The sequence below is a fragment of the Fistularia commersonii genome, chromosome 32 (genome assembly GCF_037954325.1).
Source record: "Fistularia commersonii isolate RoL2024-O1a breed Wild chromosome 32, RoL_Fcom_v1.0, whole genome shotgun sequence".
Lineage (NCBI taxonomy): Eukaryota > Metazoa > Chordata > Actinopteri > Syngnathiformes > Fistulariidae > Fistularia > Fistularia commersonii.
Window position 1 is genome coordinate 2,978,667 of NC_141315.1, and position 12,786 is coordinate 2,991,452.

The 12,786-nt window shown below is 41.2% G+C and overlaps 1 protein-coding gene across 1 annotated transcript in view; it reads right to left on the reverse strand.

The window, feature by feature from the left end:
* The window catches only part of LOC147215134 (rho-related GTP-binding protein RhoN-like), a 35,903-nt gene extending 23,117 nt beyond the window's left edge, over positions 1-12,786 (reverse strand). Inside the window, exons 1-2 of the mRNA XM_086139941.1 lie at positions 12,496-12,786; positions 11,400-11,487 (exon numbers count right to left, since the gene is read on the reverse strand). Of these exons, the coding sequence (XP_085996067.1) occupies positions 11,400-11,487; positions 12,496-12,600 (193 nt within the window). The 5' untranslated portion in view covers positions 12,601-12,786. The remainder of the gene's footprint in view (positions 1-11,399; positions 11,488-12,495) is intronic.

Here is a 12,786-nt window from a genome sequence, read left to right on the forward strand (position 1 = left end):
GATATCTTTAGGATCTTCGAGTAACAAGACGCTGACATCAGGAAGTCATGGACAAGACTCGACTTTTCAAGCAACTGTCCCAAGGGCTTTGTCCTGCTTTTGTCACAAGGGCATGCAAAGTTGATAAATTCGAACATAAACTGCAGGACTTATGTTAAGAAAAGTTAATTTCAGTGTTTGTTTCACCATAAAAATATATATTTTTTGATTTCCCCTCCCCCCAAATTTGCTTGTTTCCATAAAAGTTGGGCTGCATTTAATTACACCCTGTAGAATCAGCAAGACTATACAAATGGCAATATTGCAACAATGCATTTTATAACAGCGCTATGGAAACAGGGTCAGCACCATTTTCCCCTCCAGCCCCTTAGTAATGGTTGAGGTGTTGGGGGTGGGATGGAGGGGTCACTGCTATGTCTTGCATTATATATAAAGGACAAAAAGGGTCTTAAGTGGATGCCTGGATCCCTTGAGTGTTGTGTGTTTTTTCTGCGTCAACATAGTGCATCAAAAAAACCTAATTATTATTTCAAAGTCATATAAAGTGACAGCACTGCCGCCGTGGATCGTCTAACAAACCAGTGATATGATCCTTCCTCTGTGTGTCTGATCAAAGGTCTTTCTTTGTCAAGTGCGGCTTACGGACTGGCAGGTTTTCTATCCTCATCCATCCATCCATCCATCCATCCATCCATCGTCTGCCGCTTCTCCTGCACTTAGGGTCGCGAGGGATGCTGAAGCCTATCCCAGCTGTCATCGGGCGAGAGGTGGGGTACAACCTGGACTGGTTGCCAGTCAATTGCAGGGTCACATGTTCCTCTTAATTGCAAAAGTTTCCAACGGTCAGAGCCACGGGTAGCTGTCATAGCGCAACTGAAAGTGTATAGCTTGATTTGTTTTTTTGCTCTTTTCTTTCTCCAGTGATGCTCTTGATTTAAGGAAGGGGCTTGTAAATGTGTCCAGATATTTTTTTTCTGTGACTAAGGTACAGAGATACTTGGAAGAAATACATGGAGGGATGATGATGATAGCTTCTGCAAACTACAAAATCAAGTAAGTATTGGGAAGGTCATTCATTATCGATACACTTTTCCTAACTTTCCTCGCTGTCATTGGATGAGAGGCAGGGTACACCCTGGGTCGGTCGCCATGTGATCACAGACCCTCATATAGATACATACAACCATTTGTCCTCTCCTTCTGAATTTGGGCAATTTTGGATCTGTAATTCCCCTTCTGCATGTTTTTAGACTGTGGGAGGAACCTGGAGGCTGTCAGAAAATTCAATGAATTGAAGAAATCAAAATCTGAAGAAAAGGTATCCACATAATGGCTAAGAAATTACCAGAAAATTTTAAACAACCCTAGGCTGATTGAAAAATAAGGCATTCCTTGCAATGTTGCATAGCATGAGAAAATACAAAATAGTTCAACCCAAAATGTGAACGGTCCTCTTTGCATGCAACATCTGTAGTCTTTCTCCACATTAATGTCGAGGGTCAAAAACCTCAGCTTTATTTTGGGGATGGTTTGAGTTTGAGGCAACCCTGATCTTGCTCTCTCAGTGCAATTCAATACCAGTCAGAACTGGCAGGTGTTGTTTTTTGTTTTCATTATGTAAAGATTCACTGTAACACTGAAAGGTCCACGGAGCTGAAACGCGGCTGCATTACAAAGTATTTATCGATATTCAAGAATCAAGTGAAAATCATATCAGAATGTTAGCGAGTTTCATCTTCATCCTGTCGCCACATGGGACTGAATCTCCTGTACAAAACTGTAGCTCTTATAACCGAGCACTTCACTTCAACAGTATATCCTCCTGTCTCTTTGCTGGTTCTATTTATATTTCTCACCCTCCTCTCTAATCTCTCTTAGCACTTACTCATAGGCTTACTCAGTGTCACACTCACAAACATACGCACGCCAACACATGTTCTGTAAAAGCGAAAAAAAAAAAAAAAAATCATAACAGCACTTGGACTAGAAACCCAGTTCCCTGCTGTCTTCTCTTCAGTCCAAAAAGCATGAAACCCGTCAACACAGCCAACTATTTTCACCCCGGTCATGGAGCCCGCTGCCACGCGCACACTGGGATGCTGGGTAGTGCTTTCAAGGACTGAACATGCAATTGGGGTCATAAAAGCTGCTCATGAATGAATGATGGATAGTTAAGGCAATATCTTCTACACTCTCCATCCACAAGAAATGGGGGGGGAGGTTGAAGGGATGCAACAGGACGACGGCTTGAAGACACACAGAGCAATGGTAGGTCGATGTCTTACGAATGTATGCTCCCGATTTTTGTCAAAGGTTTTTGAAAGGTTTATTATAGCGGCAATCCATCGCGTCAGTGATTATGACTATTCATGCGTTGTTGTTTTTTAGGTTTACCACCGATTTTCCTCTGTGTTTTTGTTAAAAAGAATTATTTACTTATGACTTCTTAATGACTGCTCTGTAGCTAAGTTCCTTATGATTTGAAAATAATTCATTTTTTCAGCTGTTATTACTAATTTTTTAACCAGATCTTTGATGACTGTTAGTTCACTTCATCTTCATTTGTAGGTCTTTTATCTCTAAATTCTAGATGACCCCATAGTTTTTGAAGCTATTTATTGCATCTTTTCATTTAATCGTGATACTGCATAAATTCAGTTCCTTCCAACCTGTACAACGCAAAGTACCAGTGCTGCAGTATTTGCACCATATGTTACAGAAGTAAAGGCAGTATATTTGCAAACAAGCTCATTTTAGGACACCATGTTTGGAGCTGTCAGGCCCTGAAGGAAGAATTACAAAAGAGAATGCAGGTTGAGGGTTTCAAGGTGACTGATCGGGAAGATGCCTGGAGGACAGAGTTCAAGGCAGCAAACATCAATACATTCCTGCCCTGTTCACTGTTTGGAGACGCGACAATGCCGGTTGAGCCAGCTTTTTTGTTGTGTGTTTTTGTCCCCTTTTAACAAGTCTTGCTTCACACTTTCACATGCGATGATGCATGTTTTAGAAATGTAGAGTTGAGTCCTGCAGGCATGAAACCGCTCGTTGTACCTGAGTCAGCTGCCGGGGAACACAAACTCGAATGTTATGTGGTAAACTGTCGTACATGTTATTTCCCCTACTAATACGCTGTGCTCTGGTTCTTAAATTAACCAGAAGAGACACTTGAAAGATTGCCGCCCAAAACTTAGAACCCTTATTTCAGCAGCTTTTGGGTCTTGTGAACAAAAGAGTGGTATTGTTGAGAAAGGGCTAATCATCAAGCATTGCATCTCAGTTATTTAGAAAAATATATGAATCAGTCGCTACTTATGAGCAAAGCCAATAAAGAAATGTCGGTTTGGAAGTGCTCTCAATTTATAAGTGAGGATACTTACACAATATCTCTAGAGGGAACCCAATAAGAAGACAAAAACTAAAGCTATTCCAAAAGAGACGGACCAAATTACCATTCATTTCCCAATTAAGATCATGAACACGAACAATTAAAGCAAGTTTTCACAATGAAAAAGGTCACAGGCTGTCTACCTGCCATTATTACGAATATAAATGTGTTAGGATTAAAATCCAACAGCAAACGATTTGAAGTACGCAACACTTGATCTTTTAGATCAGACATTGATCAAATTTCCTACAAAATCTAGTTTGGCTTCTCTTGTTATTCTCATCTGGTTTCTGTTTTTAGCTTAAAAGTTCCTGACTTTCAGGTTCTCAGTCATTTTTTTTTTTGTCCTTGTGCATTTGCATATTGCAGGCGGCTCACTGACAGTGGTTTTAAGCTTCGACTGGAGAGGGTCAGAACCCTTTCCAGTGGAAGGGACGATGCACCACTTCGAGTTGAGAGTTTGTGCCAGGTAGCAGAGCATCTGCGATTGCTTTGCGGGCTGGAACAAGACTAGAATTTTTCCACATATAAAATGATAGTGACAATGCGTGTGAGAAAAAGAGAAACAGATAAAAGTGGCTGGACAGTGATGTTGCCCATTTGGAAATCAGTCTTCATACAAAAGTGCATAAAAATTGTCTCTCCAAACAATACCACAATGCATAATTGGACAATTATTAATAGACAGCAAATGAAATGTGGGAGGTATCTTGAATTACCTAATATTGGCAAATGCTCTACATAGCATGCAGTTTTTATTTTATTTTTTCTTCCCTTCAAAGGATTCAAGGTGTCACAATAAGGGAACATGTCTCCCTGTACAATTCAATTATTTTGCTGTCAGCAGTGAATGCCAGGTAGCGTAACAAAGTAACATGATAATGTTAAATGTGTACATAATAACACAATAAAGGGAAGCAAGTAAACATTATGGTAGAATTCTAAACTATGCAGAAATGTAAATAATGCAGATGGGACGATAAACCGGTTTCTCGACTGTCGTTCCAGGATCAACACTGATTGTGAAATTTCTCTTCATGCAATGTTTGTAGATATTACTTTGTCTTGTTTATGGCTTATCAGATGTAATGTTTTTCATTCACACTTCAATTCATTAGTTCCCACTAGTCCTGTCTGTCCCTTAATTTGATGCCCGACCACTCACTTTTTGGTTTAATAGGTATGGCTGTCTTTAAATCTGCCTTTGTTGCATTCTCTGTTTGTTTTACTCTTTTTTCCTTTTTGTAGCCAAAGGGTTCGAGTGTTCAGGTTACTCTGTCGTCTGCGGTCTTGCCGATATTTTTGTCTCCAGATTGTTTGTTTTTAGATTATATAATGGGTCCGAGAGCAGCTTGGTGCCGCGAACGATCTCACTGTCGCCTCCCAGCAAGAGAGCTCTTGGTTCAAATCCCATGTACCGCTGGGAATTCTGTGTGGAGATTGCATGTCCCGGTCAAAATCATGAAATTGCCACGAGGGAATGTTTTGTATCGCGATGTTCCGGGCTTTTCGCTGTCTCTTGTCAACTGACAGCTTGGAATGGCTGCAGGATAACTGGTATCGATAAGGAATGAATGAATGAATAGGTTTGGGTTTATTTAGTTTCATAGCTTCTTCTCAGTCATGCATTTCACTTCCGTCACAGACAAAATATTTCCCATGGACAAATATTTCTTTCCTCATCTCATAAATAAAACCCCAATCTACTTCCTCTTGTGTGTTTTCCTCTTTTTCTCCCCAGTTTCCTTCGCTTTTCTGCCAGACAAGTCACACGGTCATTCATAAAGTTGGAAGGTGACACAGCACTGATATAATGATATAATGATGTAATGTCACATTTAATATTGCACAGGATAATTATGTTGAAGTTGAGGGAGGAAAGTCATTTTAGGGCATATTCATAATTACAGCTAGACGATTAAGTGGAAATGCAAAGGTCACTCTTGAGTCTACATATCAGTCTAGTCTCTGACCTTTTAAGCCTTACATTGGAATGCTGGTGGAAGATAAAGCGGGGTAGATGCTTAGAAATTTCCATTGAGCTTGAATCAGAAGAGAACACTTGAGAACAGTTCATACAAGAGGACATTTCTTTGCTGAAGAAATAAAATCACACTAACCGATTAAAGTCCATACCGTAGCTGTGGCGCAAAGATGCAAACAAATCACCCCAACTGAATAAAGATCATTTGCGGCTTTGTTTAAATCCAGTTGCGGGACAATCGTCGAAACATAGATCGATCAACTGTAAAATTGCGTTGAGCAGTGAGTACTTTTTTCATTTATTTTATTTTTTTGGTTGCAGCACATAAAGACGGATTAAAGTGACCGAGACGGACCTCTGAGATATGGAAGTGATGAAGTGTAGAGGAAACGATTGAGGTAGAAGAGGTGGGAGACATTAAGACGGATTGTGGGACAGACAGCGAAAGAACCTACGTGAGCTAATCAAGTGCTGGACTGCTGAGAGGGCAGGGACCCGATAGAGTAGTCTCGACCTTGAAATGTTGGACCGGCCAGAAGCCGGAAGCCACGGCAGATATTGAGAGAATGGATTTTAAGAGTGGAATAAAGTGCACAGGAGGGCAAGGAAACAAGAGCTGTGCTAGAGCACTTTAGGGCATCTGAGTTCAGGTTATTGGTCTTTAGGTTTTTGTTTTTTTTTGAGGGGGGGGGGTGCCTTGCTATATTTGAAAAACAATTTCTGATTATCCTGACATTGCAAACCAATGCTGTACTCTTTGAGCTTTATAAAAATCAACCTTAACAATGGGGAGGCACTGTTTTGTTTAAACATTAACACTAACAGGATAGCATGGTGGAAGACCTGTGAGTTCGGAAAGAACACAGAAAGGTCTAGACTTCATGAGCACATTGAATTGGAAAGTAGGGAGATATATTCATACATTCATTCATTCATTCATTATCTATGCCGCTTATCCTGCCTTCAGGGTCGCCCAGGGGGCTGGAGTCTATCCAAGCTGTCACTGGGCACCTTGGCCCGGTCACAAGTCTATCACAGGGCCACATATATAGAAACAAATAACCATTCTCACTCTCGTTCACATGTCTGGGCAATTTTGGGACCAATTAACCTATTGCAGGTTTTTTGACGATGGTAGGAAACCAGATAGCCCGGAGAAAGACCACGGAGACACAGGAAGAACATCCAAACTCCAAACAGAAAGGCCCCTGTCGAGATCCAACCATGGGCCTTCTTTTTTGAGACCACTTTTACACCGTGCTGCCGGTGGCCATATATTATGATTTAAAATGTTCCTTTTTCCTCATACTTGCAGAATGCTTATATAACCATGTAGACATGAATATAGGTGACAGTAGTGAACTTTTTGGAGATCGGTAGCAGCGAGTAAACCGACAATCTGAGCGGCAAAACTCCAGAAAGCTTTTTGGTCATTTCCACATTGCCTTTAAGCCAGAGCTTGTTCACAAGCTCAAATGAAAAATTCCCTCTTCCAGACCTGCATGAATGCAGAACACTGTGAAAACATACACAAAGTAATGGGAAGAAGTTTAATCTACAGATATTAAGTAAAAATAAAGCTGCCACCATGTCAGATTTCTGTCAAAAGTGGTCTGTCATTGGAATATTATGTCACAATAGAGCAGAAAAGTGACGTAAAGCATCCCATTTTACCTGACAACTGCACGAGAAATAAAAGCATCATAGTGCAGCTACTGGAAAAATCCCCACAGCAATAACAATAAGTCTGAATCACAAGAGAACCGTCCCTCCTTTCAACCTCTCAGCTAAACCCAATGTTCTTTTTCATATCACAATTATGATCAGATGTGAAAGTGTTACTTGATGATTTGAAGGTACTGCTTGGATCTGCTGATGAACAGGCAAATACCAAAATACATCCAATGAATCCAGTCATCCTGATGACATGCATTATGGGTGAGATTGGTTTCATGGATTCCACCAAAATGTGATTATGGTATGGTATTGAGAGCCTCCCCTTAACAAAAAAAAAAACAAAAAACTTGCTGTAACTCAACACTGATCGCTCAGAAATGACCTATAATAAGAGTCCCATGGTGCTGTACATCTAGTTAATCTAGTACAGTTGGATTCTTTAGCAGAGGTGACACTGATCCTTAAGAAGTCAAAATCATGGATTTTAGTTTGGAAGCACGATTGAAAATGAGAAGTAAAGTTTAACCCACAAAGAGAGACCCTGAAAACCGGTGGACAGGGCATGTTTGGGGATGTTTGAAAAGGCAGCAGGTGGTGCAGTGATGGGACGGATGAAGAAGACAAGGGGCAACCGTTTGGTGACACAGTTAGCGCTAAATTAACCAACGCCACAGTTTACCTGCACAATGAGTCTGGGGCTCAGCGGCTGCTTCTGGTTCTCCTCCCTGTGTGATGACACTCTGTTTTCTCTCTCTCTTTCTCTCTTATCTGCCTCTCTTCTGGTCTTATCTTGCCCACTGGAATCCACGGGAACTCTGGCCTTGTATCTTATTATCTGTGATGAGTTTGCAGCCCTCGGTGCTCCGGAGCCACCTATCACAAATCTGTTAAAGACGCTATCTATTCCAATTTCAGATGATTAAATTACTACGGCATAAGCAGTAAAAAAATCTAACAATCCCACTTAAAATCACTTAATTTTATTATTATCACAACACCTACTGTTACAGCTTCATATGATCCTCTCAGCGACTGTCATTTCAATATTTTCTGATATTTTGAGATTTTTCAGAGCTTTGTGAATTTTCTATAAAGCCTTTCTCTGATGTCTAGGGTTCTCTGCTGCCTTTATCATCACATATGGATAAACTGAATGTGTGTCTTTCAAACACAATGTAACCTCCGTGGATGCATCGATTAATAGACTTTCCCGGAGAAAAGTGAACAATGATGGAAACTCGAGCGACACGGAGGTCCTGTAATCCCCATGTTGAGTCACAGATAGGCAGGCACTGGGGGAACAGGGGTAATATTGATGTGCATGCTGCAACCTCCTGAGACAGACCAGAATTAGCTCACAGGGATGCTGCAAAAGAAAAAAAAATAAAAACAAAAACATGCACCATCTCAGCAGTTTGTGTTGCTGAAGGAAACTGAGGCAGGTCAGGTATGGATGAATCAGTGCGGTTTAAAGAAAAAGTAATAGGAAACTGCTCAATCTGCCCCTTTAAAATTGTCCACATAAAATAATCTGCTGCTTTTTATAATAATTTTGGTTACTTAGAAAGAAAAAATGTAATTTATTGATCTAAAAAAGGTCACAGATGCCAGATGGAACTTTTCTTCACATATAAGTAACTTAAAGCTTTCCATCTTGTTGAAAAATAAAATTATTACACATTTCTCCCAGTGGAGATGTACATAGTTGTTACACAACTAGTCTTCTGAACAAATAAACAGATTAATGTTATTTGATATTTTCATGATTCAATGGCATAGGTAGTAAAAAAAAATCCAACTTGAAATCACTTAATTTTATAGAATATTGTTATAGCTCAATGTATAACTCTCTCAGCTGCTGTGTAGAAAACTGTGAAAAAAAATATACCCAGGTACATTCTAGCTACCTCATACTTAACTTAGCTCCTCTCGAAACACACCCAAAACACCGCACACACGCACACATGCACACACACACACACACAAACCTCATTTAAAATGTAACTGATGCCAAACCACACAACCTTCACGTTCCAGACAAAGCCCCTGATTGTTGAACTAATGACGCTCGTAATATCTTTATTTTTCCGTGGGGCACCAACCCCCAAAACTTGTATAAGACGTGACGTTGGGACCCAGACATTCCCATGCGACTGTTCCACTCGCGGCCGAAGGGGACTGGCCTTCTGTTCACGCGCTCTACAGGCCCACGCCACAGTCTTTGAGTCGCCATCAGCTCAGCCGTCCCAAATATTAGATGAAGGAAGGTGAGGTTTAAATCTAAGGCAGGCAGGGGTTCGGCTCGGTGTCACCGCTCAACCTGCTCCCTGACTACTCTATTAACCCCTCTGAATTCAGCGGGATTATCATTTATTAAAATAATGTTATATAAAGTCCCCTGTATCCCTTTCTAACCTTTTTAAAAGCAATCTTTATTAAAGAATAATACCGCTTTTCCCTCTGATGCACGCAGATAGAAATAGATCCTTGTTGAATGTATTAATGCAGAAACCTCTTACAAACTTTCATGACGCTTTCCACGCAAACACAGTGAGTTTGACTCAGACAGACAAATCTGAGATGTCTTCTATGTTCAGCCTCAACATGCCTGTACTAACACAATATAAAAGGTTAATGACTAAGGTTAATGGTTCACACAAGACAAGTTCATTTTTTGCTTGTGCGCCAGAGTCAAGAATGTCTGTTATCCACCACACAGCTCAGCAAGAGCCGGGTGTGTGTGTGTGTGTGTGTGTGTGTGTGTGTGTGTGTGTGTGTGTGTGAAACAAAACAGCAATTTCAGTGGGAGTTGCTCAAAAATGGCAGCTCTAAATCTCCAGCCTGTCGAGCTGGTCTGTCTGTCTGTCTTTGTGGAAGTCGATGGTTCGCTGTGCACAAGAGACGACCTCCAGTTGTGTGAGAGCACGTTTGAGGGTGTTGTCATGTTGGTAGAAATTAATCATGAAATGACGTACAGAGTAAAAAAAAAAAAAAACAACAGAGGTTTGCTAGCATCTGGAAACCAAAAGGTCCACAAAACCCATAGCCTTTTTAATATAAGTCTAGAAAATAAACATCACATCCAGACGCAAGCCTCACAAGGGTTGATTTTACAATTTGACTGCCTCAAAGCTACATGGGTTCAAGGACTGGACCGCCTACCCTGCAGCTGATGACTTGAAATGAAAGAATCAATACGTTTCAAACATCAAAAACTCAGCATGATCAATTTTAGTGGGAAAAGGAAAGCGACCAACAAGCCAGCGTTATTCTAAGAATTCTGATACCTAATCTTTTTTTCACTGGTTTTTAAGTTCTGCTGTTTACAAACCAAGAACGCACAATTTACTGCATACCTCTACTAATGGTTGAATTTCTTTCCTTCATTGTTTGTTTACCTAATTATCTGAACACATGCTGTTGTGCCAAATTGCTTATTGGGTTTTTTTTTTCAGCATATTTACTGACTTCAAAATTGGCATGGCTAAATTGGCAAAATACAGCTTTTGACAATCAACCAATTATTACTTTAAAATACACAAAAATAAGGCTGGATATATTTACTTAAGCGGATGCAAGACAATTAGGACCGATACATGTTTTACCGTAAGTTGCACGTTTGTTATTGCTTTTGACAAGGCATATTCTGTGATGATATTACATATTTTCTTGTAATAATTTCCTGAAAACAAATGACGGCACTCTGCTGAGAACATGTTCATATTATTCATTTGATCATTTAGAACGAGCAGTATGAAGCTCCCATGGGAGGTCGATAGCACACGAAGCCGGACATTTGGACATATTTTGATGTTGGGTTCAATCCGGCACTGGATTTGGATGTCTGGGAAGCGTTTGATTTAATGTCAACCTGATTTTCATTTTCCGCAGCGATGCAGTGCCAGGTGGGTAGGACTTCCAGATACCAAATTCCACGAGAATTTTCGATCTCAAGCCAGTTTTCAGCACTGTGACATCTTCTTGGAGTGAAAAAGCACTAAAGCCCAAGCAGTTTATCCCTCAAAGAGCAGCTCTAACTTTAAACTTGTGGCATTTGAGGTGTCAAATGGGTGTTGTTATGAGCGGAGTATCATAAACACCCAATAAACACAGACAGATTTTGTGACCGTGTGTGTCTACAACTGAAATGAATCACGATGAAATATTTAAGAAATGTCTCTCAGCACTCCCGGCAGATTGTCCAGGTATGCTCGTGGCGGCGAGTATTTCTGGCCCGCAGCCTGGATGTTGCTCAGAAAACTCGCCGCGTGCCAGCCTGGAGAGCCCTTCAACTTCTCACCACATTGGCTGAGATGATTCAAAAAAGGAAGCTTAAACCAAAAGTCTGACCTGACGTGTCCCACATGTTGAGCTCGATCCGCTGCTTATCGATCTCAAAGCTGGCGGTGTAATTCTCAAACACCGTGGGAACATAGTTCTGAAATGAGAGAATTGCCAGGTTTAAATGGGCAAGGTGTGGCCCTTGGGAGGCAAAATATCAGCAGTAGTCACTATAGTGCATACAACAGTGAGGGTGAATGCACGTGTGTCGTGCAGAAAGTACATTTCGAGATGAATCCACAAATGTAGGTCAATAAACTGATTAGATTATTCTCTAAAAATCAAAGTCAACCATTAAAAATCTTCCAATGCACAGTCTCTTTCATCCCTATGTTATTCTCATTAGACACGAGAGTGCGCTTGTGTCTTTACAGTCTGTTGATTTCATTATGCACTAATTTAATTGGACCCGGGACCATCGGTGTTGACAAAATCCAATGAAAACAGATTTTCTGGTTCAACTTCAAATCAATGTTCCTAAATTTCTAATAGCTCATTAAATAATGTATGTAGATAAGAAGAACCACGACTTATTGGATTTAATAGGACAAGAAGACTGTGAGGAGTATTTTATTGGGTTGACTGCTGATTAGCCATGTTATCATATTGGTGATAGATGTACTAATGAAGTAGGATCGAAACAATAACTCCTCCTTGACTAAAGGCAGACAAATTACTGTTTGGTTTGGGGGGGAAGGCGTGTTTGGTGAACCTCCACGGGAACGAACGCACACGCGAGGCCGGTACGACGCGTCGGGCGCAATCGCCGGTGCGCGTCACGCGTAAATACGCACACTAACGACAGAGTTCCTTTTTTAATTGCAGGTCGGCACGGACATGCCAAAACTAAAAGTTTGTCGCGACGAACTGTGATAAAGAAACGCAGTGAGGCAGAGATCTGGTCTGTTGGTCTGTGGATCTTCGAGCTGCAGCTCAAACCCGCCGTGACGCAAAGACAGTTATACAATGTAGGTACATCGCAACAAACGCCTTGCGCCCGCACCGTCTGCTCGATGTGGAACTTTAACCTGCACTCTATGGCGCGGGGACTTTTACGCACCGGAGTCATGACTTGTTGGTTTATCTGTGTAAAACTCAGTCTCACCTCTGGATACGAGTCTTTGGCAAAAACGTGGAGCAGAGCCGTCTTTCCACACTGCGTGTCACCGACGACCACGATCTTACAGCGCAGTAATCCCTTGCTCTCCATCGCGTCCGACGTTGTCAGTGGGTATATCTGCGTCTCTGCCTCTTTCTCATTGAGCTCCCAACAACTTGTGTGTCGATGAGCGGCGATGAGGTTGAAAATCTTTGAAGAATCCCGACGGACGAAAACAAAGTTCTGCTCCGCAGCCTGATGTGGTTTGTGCTACATTCCCTGCGCGACGCGGCGCTC